The following is a 23297-nucleotide window of genomic DNA, read 5'->3' on the forward strand; positions in this document are numbered from 1 at the left end:
AGAGAGGACTGATCTCAGAAGTCCCATAGCCTATGTCCTAGTACCAGTTATGTCAATTAAGTCATCTCGTCATCCTGGACCATTCACTTAGTTTCAGATTCTTCATATATAAAATGAGATGGCTGAACTAGACAATCTCTAGCCAATTTATTATGCTCTGAAATTATGTGAAATAGAAACAGTTGCCCTGGGAGTGTGTTTGAAACCTAGAAAGATAGAACTGCAAGGTTATATCAAGGATGGGGCAGGTAGGTAGCAAATGGATAAAGCACTGACCTTGGATTCAGGAGGACCTGAATTCAAATCCAGCTTCAGACAATTGACACTTATTAGCTGTATGACCCTGGGCAAGTCACTTAACCATCATTGCCCCCCCCCACACACACACACCCACAAGAGGTTATATCAAGGATACTTTCAGATCAGACTTGCTACATACTAGAATTTAACCAAAGTACCAAAAAAGAGTTTTGCTCCAAACAGTTGATTCCTACTCTCAGAGAAAGACCATTTAGTGCATCTTTTAATTCATATAATACATTTTACCCTAGAAAGTACTTTCACGTTTATTATCCCACATTGGGCTCAAGACATAGCTAGTTGGTTGGTTGGTTGGTTGATAGCTCAGGTAGCTGACAATATTCTTCCCATTTTATTGGATGGAAAAACAGGAAGCCAAGGATGACAGCCAACAAGCATCAATCAAGCATTTACTATGCACCAGGCACTGTGTCACCAAAGAACAAAACACAAAAATGCAGTCTCTGCCCTCAAGGAGGTCACATTTTAATGAAATAGACAACATGCAAAGAACAGTAGTAAACAAGATATATAGTGTAGGGAGCATCTAGGTGGCACAGTGGATAAAGCACCAGCCCTGGATTCAGGAGGACCTGAGTTCAAATCCAACCTCGGACACTTGACACCGTGTGACCCTGGGCAAGTCATTGCCCCGCAAAAAAAAAATAAAACAAATAAACAAAGATATGTAGTGTAGATGGAAGGTAATATCCCAGGGAAAGTACAAATAGAGGAGGTGAAGAGATGGGGAAAGCCTCTCAAAGAAGGTAGCATTTGAGCACAGCCTTTAGGGAAGCCTGAGGAGAGGAGGAGAAGAGGAAGAGCATTCTAGGCCTGGGGGACTAACAGTGAATAGGCAAAGTTGAGGGATGGAGTGGGGTTATGAATGAGGAACAGCAAGGATGCCTGGAGGGGGAGTCAACAGTCAGAAGACTGGAAAGCTGGGATGGGGCCAGGTGGTAAAGGGCTTTACAAGCCAAAAAGATTTTATGTTTGATCCTGGAGGTAATGGGGAGCCACTGAAGCTTACTGAGTAGGAAAATGATCTAGTCAGACCTGTGCATTAGGAGAATCTTTTTTGGCAGCTGAACAGAGGATGGACCGGAATAGGGAGTGACTTGAGAAAGAGAGACTCATTAAAAACTATTGCAATAGTCCAGGAACAAGGAGAGGCAAGAATCCAGAATTCTCCTTACTGAGAGCTCCATCTGCTGGTAAAATGTGGATTAAAGGGTTGTCCAGGCATGTTTCTACACTTAAAAAAAAAATACAGAAACAAAAACCAAGAAGTTTATTTAAATCATAAGATGTTTGACTTAAAGGGAAAACTTCTTAGGAGAAATTTCATTATAGAAATTGACCTCTGCTGAAAGCCAGAAATTGCTCTAAATGTAATACTTATGTTTTAAAAAAGTTATAAAATCAACTTGAGTTTTACAATGCTAAAAGAAAAACTTTGAAATTATGCAAAAATTATCTGCAAGAATTTTTTGCAGGCTTTAAAAAAAGTTGTACAGGAGCTAAATGTTTGTAAATCAAACACGTTCCTATTTATTTATATCATATTTGCTGAGCATTTTGAATTTTCCTTTCTGGATACTGTTCAAACGGCAGTGCTCCATAAGCCTTTTAAATTTCTTTCACCTTTCTCCCCTTATCTCTGGCCATTTAAATTCACTATGAACTTGTATTTAAAGAATTGCTCTCTGAATCTTCTGGTAAAACCAAGAGGCATTTTGTAATACATATAAAACAAATTAGGGGGTATTTGCTAGTTCATCCTTTTTACCCACTAGGCTTTCTTAGGGTGAAGCACAACTTCACATCTCTCAGAAAGGTCTATGTTGTTTAAAGGACAGAGAAGTGAAAAGTCTTTGTTTTTGCAGTACTGATGGGAACTGCCAGCCACTGGGAGAGATTCAGCTCACTGTCCGCTACACGTCCCTGCGACATAGCCTCGTGGTTCTCATTAATGGCTGCAGGTAAAATATTTCTGGTTTTGACTTCTTTTCTCTTTCTTGAGAACCAGGTAGTTGAAAAGCAGTTAAGGGAAGCTGGCCGGGGGGAAAGCCACATAGACTAAGAAATGTGCATACATATGGTCTGCAAAGTGAATGCTCCATGGCAGGGAGGGATAGCAAGAGCTATCTAGTCTAACCTCCTCAATTTACAGATGAAGAAACTGAGACCCAGAGAGGTTAGGTCACATACACAATATAAGCACCAGAAGTGGGATTTGAAATATTTCTTCTGACACCGTAGCCAGTTCTTTTTTAACTGGCCTATGCTGCTCTTCTATCATGGAGAGTGGACAGTTTTTAAATGCCTGCACACTGCAATTGACCTAAATAGCCTGCTTAGTAGACCCTTTCCATCAGTGCCTATGGGTAACCCTTCGTCAGAATTTCTGATTACCAGGCTCTAATCAAATATAACTCCAGTGAGAACTGTTGTGTCAGCTGGTAAGACACAGCCTGTTTTCCCAAATGGAAAAATCTCACTTCTCAAGGATAAAAAATGTTTTGGCTCCACCAAACACAAATAAATATAGCTTTTGGGAAAACTAAGTTGTGTTTCCTACCTAATTACTCTAATTGTATTAAGGCCTATAGAAATGGGAGCCATAGTCATAGTCATCCAGCAAGATGTAGTGTTAGGTTTAGAGTCAGAGGACTGGAGTTCAAATCTCACTTCAGTCATTTACTCTCTGTGTGACCTTGAGCAAGTCACTTATTTACCGTGAACCTCAATTTCTTCATCTCTAAAATGGTGAAAGGAGAATCTCTTCCAGATCTCAATGTCTGTTCCTTTGATATCTACCCATAAATCTAAAGCTGAACAATTATTGACTTAATATATTCCTGCTTTGTACTTATTATTAATGGGCTCCTTTTCTTTAAAAAAAAATCTTTTAAATTGAACTAGGAATCTGAGACCCTCTTGTAGCAGTGGAATTGATCCATATGTCCGAGTATACCTATTGCCTGAAAGGAAGTGGACAAGCCGGAAAAAGACATCAGTAAAACGGAAAACCCTAAATCCCCAGTATGATGAAAAGTGAGTAGACTGAGCTGCATAGGATTCTTTGGGACATTTAGACAGCTGAGGAGAACAGCTAATATTGTTTAAAGAGCATATCATTTACATGTTCTCTTCCTGATGGCATTCTGTGGGTTGTTGTGGTTCAGTTGTTTTCAGTCATGTCTGACTCTTCATGATTCATTTGGGGCTTTCTTGACAAAGATACTGGAGTGGCTTGCCGTTTCCTTCTGCAGCTCATTTTACAGATGAGGAAATTGAGGCAAAGAGGGTTAAGTGATTTGCCCAGGGTCACACAGCTAGGAAGTGTCTGAGGCTAGATGTGAACTCGGGAAGGTGAGTCTTCCAGACTCTAGGTCCAGTGCTCTATGTACTGTGCTACCTAGCTGCCTGTTCTGTGGATATTTCCCTATAATTTCACCTAGCTGGGAGCTAAAATCTTCTTGAAATGTTTTCCTTTAAAATGAGGTTATTGGCGGGGCAGCTAGGTGGCAAAGTGGATAAAGCACCAGCCCTGGATTCAGGAGGACCCGAGTTCAAATCCTGCCTCAGACACTAGACACTTATTAGCTGTGTGACCCAAGGCAAGTCACTTGTCATTGCCCCACAAAAATAAAATAATAAAATAAAATGAGGTTATTATACCATATGTGTAATAGCTAACTACATGTCAGTAAGAGAACTCACTCTAATTAGACAGTGCAATTTCTAAACCCTCATCTCTGTAGGGTAAGACATAACCAGACAGTGTAAATTTGTCCACTAATCCCAAAACAATTCTGGAGTTCCAGATTCTCTAGTTATTAACTCAAAGTTCTCCAGTTCATCAAATGAAGTAGGCAACTGGGAAACAAGTCACTGAGCCAGACTCTGATGAGAGTAAATGTTTTATCTCTTTGGACTGTTAGTATTTTTCATACACATTTACATGTTTGTTTATATATTTATCTTTGTCCCTTTCAATCAGCAAAATTGCCAGAACTATTGAAGGGGCACACTCTTCCATGCACACAGCTGTTACAACAGTAAATCACATAATTGTTGTGGTTTACCAAGCCTTCTTCTACACAGCTTCAGTTGACACTTAAAATAGTTGTGGGAGAAAATATGAGCTTGGCCCTCTGATTTCTGAGCAGTTGTTGTTCAGTTGTGCCTGACTCTTTGTGACCCCCTGGACCATAGCACAGTTTTCATGGCAAAGATACCAAAGGGGTTTGCCATTCCCTTCTTCAGTGGCTTAAGGCAAACAGAGGTTAAGTGACTTGCCCAGGGTCACAGGGCTGGTAAGCACGTAAGGCTGGATTTGAACTCTGGTCTTCCTGATTCCAGGCCCAGTGCCTTATCCACTGAGCCACCTAACTGCCTCCTGGGCCTACATCAAATAAGAAAAAAATCAATTGAATAAATGTTTATCATTAAACCCCTACTCCTTTTCCCACCTGCTGTCTTATATACACAGTGTCTGGCACATAGCATCTTTCTTAGAAAGAGCTGGTGTACTATAAGAGAAGGACCAGAAACCATAACAGGTGAATCCAAGAACTCCAAAGCACAACAGCAGGGAGCCATCAAGTGTATAGGCATTCAACCCTATGCTGGCAGCTATCTGGCAAAATGTATAGAGTGCTGGGCCTGGAGTCAAAAAGACCTGAGTTCAAATCCAGCTTCTGATGCTTACTATCTGTGTGACATTAGGCAAGTCACTTAACCTCTGTTGCCTCAATTTCCTCAGCTGTCAAAGGGATAATAAACAGCACCTACCTCAAAGGGTTGTTGTGAGGATCAAATGAGGTAATAGTTGTAAAGTACATAGCACAGTGCCTGGCACATATTAGGTGCTTAATAAATGCTTATTCCCTTCCCTTCGCAATACCCTCCAGGTATCTCTACGTCATAGCATAGTATGATGATTCATTTCTTTTTTTTTTTTTTTTTTGGTTTTTTAGTGAGGCAATTGGGGTTAAGTGACTTGCCCAGGGTCACACAGCTAGTGAGTGTTAAGTGTCTGAGGCCGGATTTGAACTCAGGTACTCCTGACTCCAGGGCCGGTGCTCTATCCACTGCGCCACCTAGCTGCCCCATGATTCATTTCTAATGATGACTCTGAGTCATCCAGAAAAAAGTGGGATTCAAGCTTTGTAATTGTGAGAGGCAAGCTTGTGTATTTGCTTACACAGAATAGGAACATGAATTTAGAGCTGGAAGTGAACTTTAGAGGCTATCTTGGCAATCCCCCTCATTTTGTAGGTGAGGAAACTGAGTCCCAGAAAGGTTGACTTGACCAGGGTCATACAGTAAATACATAGCAGAGGTATGATTCATACCCATGTCATGACTCTGAAAAAAGAAATTTTATTGGCAGCCTATGCCTATAGCAATGACGATTAATAGGTCTTTCCTTTTTTGCGGGGCAATGATGGTTAAGTGACTTGCCCAGTCACACAGTTAGCAAGTGTCAAGTGTCTGAGGCTGGATTTGAACTCAGGTCCTCCTGAATCCAAGGCCAGTGCTTTACCCACTGAGCCACCTAGCTGCCCTGGTCTTTCCTAATGAAGAATATTTCTGGTACACTGGCAAAGCAGAAACCTTTGGGTGTCAGTTGTCAGTAAAAATAAATAATATTTGGTTGTTCTATGTGCTGTAGTATAGAACAACAAATAGAGTACTGGGCCCTGGAGTCAGGAAGACCTAGGTTTGGTCAGTCACATTTATTAATCACGTACTGTATGCCAGAGTTCAAATTCCAGGCCTTCTACTTACTATGGTATGACCTTGGCCAAGACACAGACTTTACCTATGTGAGTGTGGGCAAATTATTTATCTTCTCTGGGCATGAGTTTACTCAACTGTAAAATCAAGGAGTTAGTGAACTAGATGAAGGATTAGGTGACTTCCAAGTTCTGTTCCAGCTCAAAATGTATGATACTATGTTTTTTAAGGGTAGCTAGGTAGCACGTTGAATAGACCACTGGGCGTGGGATTCAAATCCAGCCTCACACACTTCCTAGCTGTGTGACCCTGTTTGCCTCAGTTCCTCATCTCTAAAATGATCTGGAGAAGAAAATGGCAAACCACTCCAGTATCTTTGCCAAGAAAATCTCAAATGGGGTCACAGAGTCAGAACACAGCTGAACAACATGTTATTCTGGCTCTAAATCTATGGTACTATGGTAGGGTTAGGGTTTGGAGTCAGAAATATTTGAGTTCAACTCCTGTCTCTTGACACTTATTGGTTGTGTGACCTCAGACAAGTCATTTAATCTCTATGTGCATCAGGACAGTTTTCTAGGATTTATCTGCTTAGTGAGAGTTTGAGACATGGTTTGCAGATCTGCAACACATGAAAAAAAAATATATTTCCTTTGAGGGTTTACTTGCTGACTTGATTGTGTTTTATATCCTTAAAGATTTGAATTTTATGTCCCCATGGAAGAAGTGAAGAAAAGAACTCTGGATATTGCAGTCAAACATCGTAGGCCATTCGGTTCACATAAAGGAAAAGAACTGGGCAAAGTAAGTATATTAAAGCTCATAGGATTTAGATCTGAAAGGGTGCTTAGAGATCTCATTTTACAGATGAGGAAATGTCTTCACAGTCACCCAGACAGGTGAAGCTCCACAGGTAGTATCAAAGCCTGGACTCAAGGGCTCTGAGTCCAAATCCACTACCACATTTGTCCCAACTTCTGGCATCACTTCATTTATACACACCAAAATTAGTGTCCTGTACAGAGCCCTGTGTGCTTCCAGCTGGAAGAATGGCAAAGGAACAGAAGACTGAGGCTCTGATTTCAAGATTAGGGGCTGGTTTGGGTAGAAAGAGAAAAGGAAAGAGAAGAGAAGAGAAGAGAAGAGAAGAGAAGAGAAGAGAAGAGAAGAGAAGAGAAGAGAAGAGAAGAGAAGAGAAGAGAAGAGAAGAGAAGAGAAGAGAAGAGAAGAGAAGAGAAGAGAAGAGAAGAGAAGAGAAGAGAAGAGAAGAGAAGAGAAGAGAAGAGAAGAGGGGAGGGGAGGGGAGGGGACGGGAGGGGAGGGGAGGGGACGGGACGAATGAACCCCCATTAAAACAGCACAGTTACAAGTGTTGAACCAGTTTCAAGGGGCCCTCTTCCCTACTTTAGTTGTCCAGGTATTTAATTATTTTCAGTATTGTATTAACTAGCAACATATAGAGCTAGAAAATCTCAGTGCTTGCAAATTTTTGTTATGTAGCAAATGAGCTAAAGGCTCTAGCCTTAACTTCACCATTGCAGTTTACCTGGAGTCTATTCTTTGGAAACCTGACTCTGTAGTAAGGGAAGTAGGTTCGCCAAGTTCTCACATTCACTGACCCATCATCCTGGGAACAGTTGATAATCATTTGTTTGTAATAGTTAGGGCTTGCCATCCAGAAAGGTGTGCTAAGCAAAAGGGAATGTTAAGGAAAAAGAGGGAATGCTAAGCAAAAAAAAAGAAAAGAACATGTATTGAAAAATGTTTAGAAGATAATTTGTTCACCTGTAACTTATCTACTAGATAAGCCTCATCGAGGCACAAGACAGTTTGGCAATTCTGTTAATTAGCCATTTCAGATTTTACCTTTGGCACTGGACCCTGTCCAATCATGCAGCCATCCATGATCATTCTGGTGGCCTCTTCTTAATGCCAATTCTTTCTTTAGAACTAGTCCACTCCCCTTACTGCATACTCTTTCCCTTCTGTTTCTTGGGAAGACTACAGCTGTCATCTCAAAAGGTTGATGCAAAAGAAGGAAACACAAGAAAAAGAAGCACAAGGCAGCCATAGAGGCTAGTACAAACCCAGCTAGTTGAATTCCCACTCCAGGTGTCAATTGGAAGGCTTCATCCAAAATGGCTGCTGTCCAGAAGCCATTTGTTTTTCAACCAAGTGTGGCACTTACCATTATCAATGATTTTGCTTTAGCAGCCAATCAGGAAGCTCAGCAGATAAAGCACACCTGGTATTCTGGAGGGCAAAGGAACTGGGATTATAACCAAGAATCACCTACCCAGCAAAACTGATTATAATCTTTCAGGGGAAAAATGGGAATTCAATGAAAGAGAGGACTTTCAGGCATTCGTGATGAAAAGAGATAAATCACATGTTGCCTGGAGCTAGCCCCCAAAGTTCTTTGGAACAGGAAGAGAAGGGGAGCTAACACACTTTTAATGAGACTTTATCCACAGTATAGGTTAGAGACACTACTAGTGAGGGAACACCAGGTAGAAGAATGAACAGTAATTGTAGAAATTGCTCATTTGGGGGGTGATATTTTCTGTAATTTTCATAAATGAAGCTGTCAAGGGAATACTTTTAAATAAAGGTAGACTTATGAGCTGTGACTGCTTCCACTCCCATCAGCATTTTTCTTACGGTTAGGCTGAGGTTGACGCTGGTCTCCCAGCTATGACATTTTAAACATCCAAGTACAAAAGGACTAATAGTCACACCTACATTTACTATGATAATTTGAGTTTTATTAACCAGACGATCCATAAATAAATGCTTACTGAATATCTGCTAATATTTACTGAGCCAACATTCACCTCTATGGATAGAGGTGTGAGGATACAAGCTTCCCATTGGGTGTGGTTTTGTTGGATCAGTAATTGATATTCATCATGTGATTGCTGTTCTGGCAGGTATTGGTTGACTTATCAAAGGAAGATCTAGTCAAGGGTTTTACACAATGGTGAGTACACTTTTTCATTTGATCATGAATGTTATTCTCTATAACTTTGTAAGTAATTGAATTTTTTAAATGTCTGGCTGCCGGTGGTTTTCCAATCAGACTAAAATCACATTTTCATCCAAGATAATATATTTCATACTGATGTGGCTTAAGTCTTAATATTTATCATAGCACATAGTAATATTTAATTAATCTTTCCAATCTCATGAGATTAAATAAGTTTTATGGCTCAATTTTACTGAAAGGAGAGCTAAGTTGCAAGGGAGGTTGTTAATTGTCTTTCATACCCCCAACTGGTACCCTTCCCACTCTTAGATGTTAGACTCTAGAAGACCCCTTGATTATAGAAATCCTATGTCACTGCTGGCCATTCAGCACTCATGCTGGGCAAGCCTCTTTGCTGCTCTTAGAAAGGGCAGAGACTGTTAGCCTGGGATTTCCAGAAGTTTCTCCAGTTTTTGTTTTTAAGCTGTTTGGGTATAAGAAAGGACTTTTCTTTTTCTTTTGGGGGTGGGGAAGAAAGGTAGCTGAATTGTGAGTGGGATGAGAGGTAGTGATAATGATATCAAAAAGAAAGAAAAAAGCATCAGTAAAACATTTAAATTTTCTAAGAAGAACAAAAGGGGTTCAGAGGCAGGTCAGGATAGTGTGGGAATTACCATGTTAAATTTAATACTTTTCAAAAATGAAGCTGTACAGTTATATACAATCCTTTTTCTGTCTTCTTTAGGAAATATTCATCAGTAATATTCATCAATAATTCATAATTGTTGATGTTTGTGAAGTTCTTAATAGTAAAAAGAGCTAAAGAGAGAAATGACCTTGTCCCTAAAAAAATAGGGAGCAGCAGGCTCCATTTCTTTCTACTGTTCTTTTTGTGTTCTTTCAGTTCTCATTTTTAGCAGGGTTCATTTTGGGGTTTTTTTGGTCAATTTGTCATGTCCAACTCTTCATGACCCCCATTTCTTTGCCATTTCCTTCTACAGCTCATTTTACCAACGAGGAAACTGAGGGAAATAGAGTCAAGTGGCTTACCTAGGATCACACAGCTAGCAAGTATCTGAGGCTAGATTTCAACCCAGGTCCTCCTGACTCCTGGTCTGGCACTCTATCCACTGAGATTAGTTGTTGGCATCAATATCTGATAGTCTCCCTTTTATAAGGAACCTTTAAATTCCTGAGTTTGAATCCTAGCTTTCTCACTTATTACCTATGTAGCCTTAGGTAATCACTTTACCTCTCTAGGACTGTCTAGTCATCTGTAAAATAAGGTTGGACTAGATGGTCGCCAAGGCCCTGTCCCACTCGATGATCCTATGAGCTGCACCCTTTATCCTAGTCTAGCCAGCAACTTGTAAATGGATAGGATTGATCACAAGGTCCCAAACTATTGCAGCATTAAAAAATCAAATAACATGCTCATTGTCAAATAAGCTTGTAACTCCTCAACTTGTCCTCTGTTCTTTGTAGGTATGAACTGACGGCAAATGGACAGCCAAGAAGTTGATAAAAGAATATTAGGATTACTACTTACCAAAGAAGAAGCATGTTTTCCTTTATATTAAAATGTATATATGTATATTCTGTATTTAGTAACTATTATTATTTGAGAAGTGCAAACATTCTGGTGTGAAATTTATAAACTAATCTTTTCAGTGTCTAATATTTAGAAAAGGTGAGAGTTCCTGAAGCTAGATTTAATTTGTTTAAATCCTATACTAAGGAAATTGGGTGTACTGTGAACGCTAACAGTTTTATATTCACAAAGTGGATTTTTTTCCATTTCTAGGCAATTACAGGTAGGCCCTGATTTACAAATGATATATACAAAGGATTTAGTATGATTGGCTTGGGGTGGGGGAGGAGCAAGGGCAGCTTCTGAATCACCCCTATCTTGAGGGGCAAATATTTTCCTGGATTTGGAACACTTGGAGAACTTACCTTATCCTGTGCAAATGTAGAGAATCAGCAAAGCCATCAAAGTGCTAAGTTCTAAACCCCTCTCACCCCTACAACAGTATAAGCATTCTTCCTCTCCTCCACTAGACTTTAAAAAAAAATAAATGGTGACGTGTAATGCTCACAGTACTTGACTTCCAGTACATTACCCTATCTCTGCTGGACTTACAGTCTCTCATCCTTACCACAAGTGGCCTATTAGGATTCTACGCTAAGGAACATGAGAACAGACTGCCCTTTTTCTTAGCCATCCCCAGTGCACTGAACATAGGAGTGTAATAACTGTGTGAGGGTTGTTTTTTTTTTAATTGAACTGAATCAAAATGAACTGGATTGAATTAGAGATGAAATAGGCTTTTGTGGACCAGCCAGGGAACCATTTAAAACATTATTTCTAGGGGGGAAATGCATTTATTATTCATTCAAAACTAACTGTAAATTCAGGACTGTTTATATTAATATTAGGAATGACAGTTATGGTGTGGGAATTGGAGAATTAGTCCTTATCTTTAATAGAGACATAGTCTGTTCTCCTATTTCAAAAGATGATTTTGGTCACCAAAGAAACCTTATGCTGCTTTAAAAGCAAAATATGTATTTATGTATATATAAGTGGTTTTTGCATTTTCAATTTTAATACTCTTTATAATTCATTATCTTAACATGCCCTACAAAACAACCTAAAACCTGGTCTTGCCCCATTGCTTCCCCTATTTGTTCATAGGCTTATCACAGTCAGTCAGCACCATTCCCACAGTAAACTTTACTCCTCTCTCATCCCATATCCCATTAGTAATCAAGTCTCACTAGTCTTCTCTTCATTACCACTGCCATCATTTCATTCAAGGTTCAATTATGGCAATAGCTTCCTAATGGGTCTTTCTGCTTCCATTTTCTCCCCTTTCCATCCATCCTGCAGATTAACCTTTCATCACGGCACCTCCCACTCTCAATGGTCACAGTAGTGGGGCCATCCACAGGCGAGACCAACTCTATCTCTCATTATACTCCTTTCCCACCATCATGTACCTGGAATGCTTTCTTTTCTCCAACCATTCAGATCCTAGATACCTTTGAAGGTCCAGGTTAACTATCATGCCATCAGCAAAGCTTTCCTTGACAACTCCAATCTATCTGACCTCTTCTTCTTTTCAACTCCTATAAGTCTTTCGATCTTCCCACTCCTCTGCCATTTATATACTGACTTGTGACAGTTCTTGTACTGCCTGCTTCCATTCAACTTAATGTGTTTTATCTTGTCTTATCTTTATCTTAAGTTCACTGAAGGCAAGATTTATCTATACCTTATATTCTTCAATGTATGTAACAATGCTATATACCTCAAAAGTACAAAATAATGATTTTATTTATACCCAAATTTTGTGTTGTTTTGGATGGTAACAGTTCAGTAACATCATTACCCAAGTTATAAAATTTAGAAACCTTAATAAGGCTAGAGGACACATATCTAGGAGACACCTGATGTGAATTCTCTCATGTATGAACTGGTGTGATTTATGGATAATATTGGCCCTAAAGACAGTCTAGCCTAATGGTTAGTATTGGTCAAGTTCCTTCACTAGCACTTATTCAGCAGGGCTGCTGGAGGCCTTCCTCACTTTCTCCTAACACCAGGAGGGAACCATTGGACATCCTACCCACGCACTTGCCATCCCTCACTCTTGACACATAACCAGGCCATCTCTTTCTGTCACACCATTTATTGATAACATCTTTCATTCCCATTCTTCAGAGTTCCTCACTGGGGATATACTGCAGCCTGTTCACACCCACCCTCATGACCAGGCTGCAGCCAACACTGATCTATCTATATACACTTGGTTTGATCCAGCTACTTTCCCCATCTTTGTTCTCATTAGTGCTGTTTCTCACTGTTCCACAACCACTCTGGGGCCCTGATGTTAGGATCCAAATCTAAATGTGGTGTCTCTCCTATTCCTGATGAAGAAAAATTTATTCAAATAGTTTCTGCAGGTCATTTCCATTTTTCTTCTGTTTATAGTCCTTCCATTTTCATCCTTGAATGCCCTTGACTTTGCCTGTTTGGGTATCTTGCCAGGCATTCTTTAAACTGATTTTACTGTTTAAGCTATGTTAAAGGGCTTTTTACAAAAGATAAAACAGAGAATTTCAGTTACACAAAACTGAAAAGCTTTTGTACAAACAAAATTAATGCAACTAGGATAAGGAAGCTGTCAAATGGGGGGGAAAATCTTTGCATCAAATATCTCAGAGTCTGATATACAGGACATGTCAATAACTAAGACTAATATAAGCCAAGAATCACTTCACAATGAATAAATGGCCAAAGAATATGAAGAAACTGGTCTCAAAAAATTGGAAATTCCAAATCATTAGTAACAGACATGCAAATCAAAACAAGACTGAGGTTCTACTTCATAGTCAGCAAATTGGCAAAAATGACAAAAGATTGAAAAAGCAAATATTGAAGGGACTATCGAAAAATGAGGATGCTAAGTCACTGTTGGTGGAGCCGTGAAGTTTTCCAAACCATTTTGGAAAGTAATTTGAAACTATGCTTTTTTTTTTTAAGGCAACTAAAATTTCCTTATCTTTTGGTCCAAAGATCCTACTACATACATCTCAATGAAGTCAAGCAGAAAGGCCTCATGTACACCAAAATATTCACAGCAGCACTTTTTGTGGCAGCAAAGAAAGAGAAGCAAAGTAGATGCCCACGAAATGGGTGGGGAATGGCTAGACAAATTGTGGTACATGAATGTAATAGAATAGCATCATGATATAAAAAATGATAAGTATAAAAAATTCAGAGAAGCATGAGAAGGCTTCTATGAATTGATACAAGGACTTTTAAAAAATTAGCCACATTTAATAACAATTTTCCTCAAAACTGTCTTGTTTTCTAAAACTGAAGAGACAATATAATCACTTTATCTAATATTTTTAATAACTGAAAACTACTTTGGTCAAAGAACTTAAGTGTTTGTTACTGAATTCATTTAAACCTAAATACCTTAAACATAATGGTGGGTAATACATGAATTTTTAAACACTATCAGTTACAGACTAACAAACTTATAATATTGCATTTTCTTTTCTCTCAGCTTTTAAATGTGGTTTTGATACATTAATTGTATTAGCTACAAGCCGATTTGGAACTGACATAACTAGTTTTAACTTTCAATGAACAAAGAATAAAGACATATGTATAGCTCCCTCTCTCTCTCTCTCTCTCTCTCTCTCTCTCTCTCTCTCTCTCTCTCTCTCTCTCTATATATATATATATATATATATATATATATATATATATATCTGCCTAAAGTCAGTCAAGAATATATATGTATGTATATGTGTATATATATATTATTTTTTAGTCAAGAATATATTTAACGAGCCAGATCAGTCATTATTTCTACCATGAACGAACACAACAAAATCCAACCAAGCTGCCCTGCTTTACTCCCTTCAAGATTATTTCTGTCGCCAAAAGGCAACAGAGGTTAATGTCACTGTCAAATACCCTTAAGCCAAGATGATGCATCTATTGTTGTTCAGTCATTTCAGCTAACATGCCCAACTATTCGTGACCTCATTTGGGGTTTTCTTGGCTAAGATATTCGAATGATTTGCCATTTTCTTCTCCAGCTCATTTTACAGATGAAGAACTGGGGCAATTCCTAATTCCTAATTCAAGGAGTTTGCTATCTCGATAAAATCACAAGTCCAATTCCTATAGCTATCCCTATCCTTAATTCACTATTGTAATTAGTGTACTGTTTTGAATTGAACTGATGTTATTTTAAGTTGCATAATTTCAAGGACAGAGAACAGTGACACAAACTTTTAAGTTTTATCTAAATGGGCTAAATCAGACTAGACTATTTAAAAAATTCTCCTGAATACAAAGCTGTTGTGAAGGTGTTTACCTGCCATTTCAGTGAAAAATACTGGCTTGATGTGAGTTAAAAAATATTTTAGTTCATAACTACAATACCACAGATAACAGTAAATATCTGAGTAATAGCTGAAAGGTAATTATATTGAAGCAAGCGCTCTTCTAGATTTTTTTTTCTTTTGGTCAATCTCTTCAGGGTGACAATTAACCAAAGTATCTTTATTTAAGTTACCGAAATTTGAAGTTTCTTGATTTTTTAAAAAGTCTTTTCCAAGATCTAGAAGATTTTCAAAGCACTATATTTGGGACTTCTTACAAGGTCATTTGATCTGATGGGCACACACACACACACACACACACACACACACACACACATTTTATGGCTTGCCATGGAAAGTAGCTTAACCTGCAAGTTGGGGGCTAATTATCTAGAATAAGTACATTTGCAATCAAAAGAAAACAAAAATCATCAGGATATAACAATGGTCTGTCATACTTTTATAAAATATTTATTTCAGTCATGTTCTAAAAATATATCTATATAAGCATATATATGTATATATTACAATTAAGCTCTCAAACACACCCTTTCTTGAGGTAGTTTATCATCCCATTTACTCACCTCTTTTATCCCATCATGAGAAGAACATTTTAAAAATGCTTCTCACCTATGATTCCTGACCTTTACCCTCCAATTTAAAACTGCAACTGCTTCTGCCACCAATAGCAGTGTCTAGACAGAATGCTTTGTCCTTGGCATGGCATACAAAGGCTCAAATTCAAAGAGCAGCTTGCCACTGACTGGGTTAGAGAAGAAAAAAAAGAATTAGGCAGCATTACACCTCTACCTTCTCCTAGCTTCTTTTTGAAACCCCTTCCTTTTTTTCTTTCCTTCCCTGAGTTTGGGGGGGGGGGATAACCAACTGTTAGCTCCCCAAACTTACTAGAGAAATAATGTCATCGGCAAATCCAATCCTACTTCCCTTTGGCCAAAGATGCTAGAGTTCTAAATCCCAAATCTCAAAGCAAATCTTAAAGGCAAATACCACCATGTCAACATTTAACATATCATTATCCTCTGTTTCCAAAACATAAACAGCTTTCCTTAAATCAGTCTTGCAGCCAAGAACTCCTAAAGAAAAATGAGAAAACTCAGGAGTCCAATTATTCAATCCCCCAAATGCTGCTGCATAATTCTGAGAGTGACGATCATGTGTTAAATAGGGATAAAAATGTCAAAGACTAGCTTTGTGAAGAATAAAGATTAACCATGCCACCAGTGTTCACTCAGGCTGGGAAAAAGAGGTGAATTATGCAAGGTAATATAGCCCTTGTCACTCCAATCATAAAGAAAACAAATGTACATAGTAAAAGGGAAGGTTTCATTTTCTTCAGTTTGTTGTTAGCTTTAATTTCTTTACTTCAGGAATAATGGCATCCAAGTTGTTGACTTCTGAAATTTAAAAAAAAAAAAGAAAAGAAAAAGATTGTGAACAATAAAAATACAGAAAGTGCCATAAGTATTTAGTCTCTTGACATAAACTGAGGAAACTGGAGCATTTTCTTCAAGACAGTTAATCTGTGGCCTTGGGACACAGGGAACCTATATAGGACCCAAATAGTGAGTTGGTCTATAACCTTGACTGACCTCTTTAGCAGGATGCTTTTTATCAACTGAGCTACTTGGCCTCATTAATGAAAATGTGATAGGCTCTCTCTGAAGCACTATCACTGAACAGGAAGCCTTTTGTGGTATTTAATCTGGAAAAGTGGGGGAAGTGTATGCTGGGAAGGGTACAGGAGGTATATATGTATTTATATACACACATAAATATATATGTTGTGCATTTATGAGTTATTTAGGTCTTATTTATATAGTAATTATATTTAAACAAATTTGCCATATAAATTATTCATATAATTTGATATGTATGTTATTTATAAAACAGTTATTTAAGGATTTAAAATACCAAGTTATCTGTATTAGAATTATATCTATGTATATCTAAATATAATATTGTAGGAAATTTACATTATATATGTGTATGTGTATATCTAAATATTTTATATATGTATAACATATAATTATATATCACAAATAAAATTAAAAATTAAAATATTAATGTTTGGTCAAAACTTATTCATAGCAATCAATAAATATTTGTGCTCAGAAAGCAACTAAATAGGTGTTAAGTAATTAGCCAAATAAGGATATCAATTATTTTTAATGCAATAGCTTTCTAAAGTTAAATAAATTGGGTTTTTTTATATAGAATACAGCAAAACAGTGAACATTCACGTCTAAGCTCTCTGATTCCAAATTATATTTTTAGTTTAGTCTCTTTTTCCTTATGATCACTGCCACAAATATGTGCACCCATTTTTTAATTTTTAGTATAACATCTTCTACTCCAGCCTATTCAAAAAGCTGCTATGAAACTTACTTTTCTCTTCAAATGTACTTAATATCTCAACTCATTATTTTCTAATATTGTTGTTCTTTTAAAGATACCATGAGAGAAGGCGTCATAAGGACTTGGTGAAAAAAAGATATTTAATTCACCATTCCTTGTGGAAGTGCCTCACCTCCTTTTTCATAGAGATTTATTCTGTTCCACAGAATAACCTAAAGGAAGCTGGATTTCAATCTGTCCACAAATGTTGCTAATGGACTAGAAGAGGTGAAGTTTTGAAAAATGACTGCGTGAGGGCAATAAACCAATGACCATCGAACTCTCATTTCAAGTGCATGGACATTTAATAGTCTATAAATGTTCCCCCACCAAGTTTAAAGTGTGATCTTACCTAAAATCTGAAGTAGATCCTGTATAAAAGTCTGAAAGGCTGGGAAAAATTCATCATAGTCTTCTAATTTATTGATAATGCTAGAAGAAAAGTTTACAGTTAATTGTAACTCAGGATGATTATATCTGACAAAGTACATGAGGGATTTTTAAAACAGACAAAAAAAGGAAATCTAAATGATTGCTTATTGATTTAAATATAAATTCAGCTTTTATTTACCATAGCCATTCTTATGTTTGGATCCTACTCTCTCTTTTTGTGGTACTTTTCAAAGTCAAAATGCTTGTGTTATCAGTTTGAGGACAGATTATAAAGCTAAATGTATTTAGAATATATTCCCTAATAGGAAACTTCTATTTACCATGTCCTATAATTTCCTTTTTTCTCTAATGAGCTTTAAAATAATTTTTTGGTATGCTCCAACAATTTTATAAAAATAAGTTCCTCCTATATTTTAGGATTCTAGCCTAAGTATGCAAATGTTACTAATCAGCAAAAGAACACAAAGGAGAAAATAAGAGTAGGATTTTTTTTTCCTTTAGTCTAATGATTAAAAAATTTAGATCATGCAAGAGATGTTTTTAATAATGCATATGCACGGGGCGGCTAGGTGGCGCAGTGGATAAAGCACCGGCCCTGGATTCAGGAGTACCTGAGTTCAAATCCGGCCTCAGACACTTGACACTTACTAGCTGTGTGACCCTGGGCAAGTCACTTAACCCCCACTGCCCCGCAAAAAAAAAAAAAAAATAATGCATATGCATACTATTCCCCTCCCAGCTGCAACATTTTAAAAAGGAGGAATATAGGAAAAATGTGGCTATCAAATTGCAGTGTAAAAAATCCTTTAAAAATTCTGCTCTAGTTATTAGTAGCCAATAACCTAGTTAATAATCAATCATTTGGTATAGGTTCCTAAATAACTAGAACTAGACAGTTCATTTCAAACTGACTGAAAGGTTTGTACTTCTCACTATAGTTTTTACTGGAAATAGGTTGAAAGTGACAACAGTGAAGTGTCCCTCACCCAGCCTACACAAAAACAGGATCCTGAATTCTGTCTCTAGCTTGTGAAGGCTTTTATTCTCTTGCTTCTTAAGGGTATGAGGCTTCTATGAACTTTTTTAAAATAAGGGATTCCAAGAACTGATGAAATCTTGAGTACAAACTGATACAGTTTTTTCACTTTATTTTTCTTGGGTTTTTTCTCTGTGTGTTCTTTTGCAATATGGCTAATATGGAAGTATGTTTTGCATGACTTCACATGTATAACTGCTATCATATTACCACTCAAGGGATAGTGGAGGGTTGGGAAGGTGAAAATTTGGAACTCAAAATTTTAAAAAATGAATGCTAAAAATTTCTTAAAGTGTAATCAAGAAATATATAAATAAATAAAAATATATAATTTTTAAAAAATAAGGTATTCCAAATAAGGAAGACATGTCATTTATGTGTATTTAGAATATTTCAATTTCCCCCTCAAAGTATTTTTACTGCAATTTTTGTAAACATTTAAAATAAATACCTTTGGATGTCCTGGGTCCCCAACACCTGTTGAACATGTTTACCCACATCTTCATTAATTATTTTACACAATTTTCCAATTGTATTTACCAGGACACTTAGTGATGATGAATTATCTAGAAAGAAGAACAAATGGAGCTGTTTTTTTTTTAAAAGGATTTTCCAAAATATAGTACGGAAGAATTTGCCTTTCATGTGGTACAGTGGCTAGTGTGCTGGGCCAGGAGTCAGGATGACCTGAGTTCATATCTGACTCCAGCAACTTACTAGCTGTGTGACCCTGGGAAAGTCTCTTAACCTCTGTTTATGTCAGTCTCGTAGTCTGTGAAATGGAGATAAAAATAGCACCTTACATCCCAGAGCTGTTAAATGAGATAATAATTGTGAAATGCTTAGCACAGAGCTGGCACGTGGTAAATGCTATACAAATGTAGCTATTATTTTATGTTGTTGCTGTTGTTATCACTGCCATTTTCTTTTCCAAACTACCGGTTTACCTTCTTGTCACTTTTCCATTACTAAGTCCTAAATGGGTCATAGAATTCAGAGCTGAAAGGGGACCTAAAGGTTAGCCAGTTCAATCCCTTCCTTTTATAGTTCCCTGAGGTCCAAAGGGATTAAGTAACTTGACCAAGGATAAAAAGGTATTAAATGGAGTGTAGGCTTAAACTCCATCACTCTGACTCCAAATGCAGGGCTCTCTTCTACAACAACATACTACTCATTATTATAAATTAATATCCTTGGGGGGCAGCTAGGTGGTGCAGTGGATAAAGCACTGGCCCTGGATTCAAGAGGACCTGAGCTCAAATCCGGCCTCAGACACTTGACACTTACTAGCTGTGTGACCCTGAGCAAGTTACTTAAGCCTCATTGCCCCGCAAAAAATAAAAAAAATAATAAAAATTAGTGAATATCTTCACCTAGTTCTAGGATCTCATAGATATTTCTCACAGCATTACTCATCTCCCCAAGCCTGGTGTAAACTTCATTCATTCGAGGATAGATTCCAGACATAGATGTCACATCAAATAGCTTTTGGAAGTGATTAACAATCGCTTGTAAAGTTTCAGGGCATGGCATATCATCCTGCCAAAAAACAAACAAACAAACAAAAAATCCAAGTGTAAATATTTCACCTACAATACAAATATAACCATAATACAGAAAATGTACTCTGAAATGATCATGACACTTTTTGATTTGGTTATCTTAAAATATGTGTTCTAAACATGGATTAATGGTTACCTTTTTCTTATGTTCAACTTCTTCCAAAATGCTATCCACAATAAATAGAAGATCTTCCACTTTAATGCCACCTTCACTCTTATCATATCGTTTCATATTATGCCAAGGCAACAATTCCTCAGACAGTTTTTCCAGGGATCTGTACAAGTCCTTTATAATAGAAGAAACTACATAGTATTACCTGTTACAAAAACAATTATTATGTTTCCAAAAAGCTTAATCCTAGACAATTAACAATTCAACCAAGTTTCCACATGAATATCCTGCTAAGTAACTGTCAATATAAACAGACTATATGAAGAAAAGAATAGCAGTGGGGTTTTCTGAAACTCTGGTTCACTCAGGGGTTAAGGTTTTTTAAACATTTAATATATGAGTTATCTCTTCCACTAAAATCCTACTCCTAAAGTGCCTGGAGCTAACCCTGGGTTCTTGAAGGTCATGCCCACAGAATCCAATTTTTGGCTTGTCTTTATCCACCTAGAAAGGATTCAATTACAAGCCTAGTAATGAATTTTGTATCTGCTGTCTGAAGACCAGGTTAACTGAATTTGGAGAAGCTCACCAATTAAAAGATTAGAAAATGATGATTAATTTTTTTTAATTTAAGATTCATTACAACAATCTATTGTTATAAAGGTTGTATTGATCTGCATCAATGAAAAGTGTAGCAATATAATTTGTCTATACATTTCTAATAAGTGTAAGTAATTTACAAAGAAATATATAAGGAGGTATATATACATATATGAAGAAATATGGCTTTGGTTACAAAACTATAGTTCACTCATTCTTTTTTCTTGATATCCTATGGTTTACAAAATTCATAAAAAGCACCTATTTAATATTCAATAGTTTGCAATCGATTTTAGCTTATAAAAGAACTAGTTAGCAAAGATTATCTATAGTTATCTGAGCCCTGAAATACAATCTTCATCTATTGTATCACTGGGCATAAAAATACTGGTTAATTAACCAAAAATGACTAATGACCTAAAGACACTGTAATACTACTGATCAATGACCAAATATTTATTGAGCATCTACTATACAACAGATGCTATGAGTGATGCAAAAAAGACAACTGCCACCTTCTCCTGTTTTCATTTATTCTTCCTGAGGTCTTCAAGGTAAGACTGGATGGATACTAGTTGGGCATGATGTAAAGGAAATCTTGATTAGGTATGATTTAAACTAAATGGTCTCTGAGGTCCTACTCAACTCAGATTCAATGATTCTGCAAACCTCGCCTTTCACAGACTTTATCCCTTTTATTTTCTTCACTTTTTAATAAATGGAATAGCTGAAAGATAAGAGATTTAATGATGACTAAAATGGTCATAGTAGCAAAGCGGTTATATATACTACTACATATAACCTACCACCTTGTGGACTGTGGATTTTCAGAAATTATACTGATAATTCATTCAACAAATATAAACTGTATGATAATGCATAAAACACTGTATCAGGCAGCAAGGAAAACTACTGACAGAAAAAAAACAAACTCTTGCCCTAGAGAACCTTTTACAATCTATTCTTTCTACTTTATAATATTGAGAAAAAAGAAAGAGAAAAGAGACTACATCCAGCAATTTTACCCTTTAAATTTAAAGAATCATATGTATACACACACACACACACACATACACACACACACAATTTTGTAGGCATAAAAGGCATCTAACTACTTATCTGCCAGTCTGAATGCTCCATTACTTCATGTGGGAAGGTGCATCAGAAATGGTGGGTTTTGATTTGAAGAAAAGGATATAATTTGGAAAAAACAAAGGGGAATTTCCAAATGTAATCAATGGCTGAGGCTAAAACATGAGATAAATGAGGCAAAAGGTCTACATGGAAGACAGGAAAAAGGTTTCTGCCCTACGTAACAGAGGCGAATACAACATTAGGCAGGGCAATCCAGGCCCTGAAAGCCTTCATTCTTTGCAGGGTTCCAACAAATAGGATGGCACATGGAGACAGTGAACAGTAAGGGGACAATAAGGCTAGGACTAAGGAAGGCATATGCTAGGTAAGAATAGTAGAAGACAGAAATGTTAAAGATGAAAGACTAGGATCTAAGGTTTTCAACTTTATAGAAAATGCAATAAATTTAGCCTTTCTCTTATTGGTGCTTTCACTATCAAAGTTCAGAAGCTCTGATTTTCAATAACTGCAAAGAACACATGCCTCCTTACCTTTAGAGATGTTAGCTGGTCTGCCCACATTTCTATTGTGGGAGTAAGATGCTCAAATCCACATTCTTTACTGTTAGCTTTATTATAACTCTGGAAGGACCCCTTGCTCTGTTTGTATATCACTATTGGAGCTCTTGGATTACTTATAATGGAGTCAATCCTGGTTAAGATCTTCAAAGCAATATTAAGAGAATTTAGTCAAAGCATTTAGGAAATTTTTACTTATGCTGTTAAAGGTGTAATAAAAGCAGATCAATAATTCAATGTGATATTCTCATAGTTTCTATAAAATAAGGAAATCCTTTAATGAGATCACCACTTATAAGCCCTTTCTTTTTATTTTAATCAACAACAAATATGGAGGTGATAACAAACAGGATAACTTCACAAACTAAACAGAACCTAAAAGTAAATAGGATTTGAATTATCTAGGAATGATTTACTATAACATGTTTAAAAATGTTTTATAAATTTAGTAACACTCAATGAATACAAATTAAAAAAATAATAAAAGATTAAACTCACTACTGTTACATTCTGATTTAAAATAATTTTTTTTTGTCTTTGTTTGATATGGTGGTAGTCCATGTGCATGTTCTTACCCTGTTCACCTCATTTTGCATCCCTCATT

At 37.0% G+C, this 23297-nt stretch overlaps 2 protein-coding genes across 6 annotated transcripts in view; one reads left to right on the top strand and one right to left on the bottom strand.

The window, feature by feature from the left end:
- Nucleotides 1-10535, top strand: part of ESYT3 (extended synaptotagmin 3) — a 91076-nt gene extending 80541 nt beyond the window's left edge. Inside the window, exons 19-23 of the mRNA XM_043997675.1 lie at nt 2187-2282; nt 3226-3357; nt 6747-6852; nt 8979-9028; nt 10499-10535. Coding sequence (XP_043853610.1) covers nt 2187-2282; nt 3226-3357; nt 6747-6852; nt 8979-9028; nt 10499-10535 — 421 coding nt within the window. The remainder of the gene's footprint in view (nt 1-2186; nt 2283-3225; nt 3358-6746; nt 6853-8978; nt 9029-10498) is intronic.
- A 4826-nt stretch (nt 10536-15361) lies between these two features.
- CEP70 (centrosomal protein 70) overlaps nt 15362-23297 on the bottom strand; it is a 46127-nt gene continuing 38191 nt past the window's right edge. For 4 of the 5 annotated variants that reach the window (XM_043997951.1, XM_043997950.1, XM_043997949.1 and 1 more), the window contains 6 exons: nt 22667-22837; nt 20466-20615; nt 20141-20306; nt 19219-19333; nt 17691-17770; nt 15362-16338 (listed from right to left, as the gene is read on the bottom strand). In XM_043997951.1, coding sequence (XP_043853886.1) covers nt 16277-16338; nt 17691-17770; nt 19219-19333; nt 20141-20306; nt 20466-20615; nt 22667-22837 — 744 coding nt within the window. In that variant the 3' untranslated portion in view covers nt 15362-16276. The remainder of the gene's footprint in view (nt 16339-17690; nt 17771-19218; nt 19334-20140; nt 20307-20465; nt 20616-22666; nt 22838-23297) is intronic. The other variant, XM_043997953.1, reaches the window with a different exon arrangement.

Source organism: Dromiciops gliroides, chromosome 3 (genome assembly GCF_019393635.1).
Source record: "Dromiciops gliroides isolate mDroGli1 chromosome 3, mDroGli1.pri, whole genome shotgun sequence".
In the NCBI taxonomy this organism is placed as follows: Eukaryota; Metazoa; Chordata; class Mammalia; order Microbiotheria; family Microbiotheriidae; genus Dromiciops; species Dromiciops gliroides.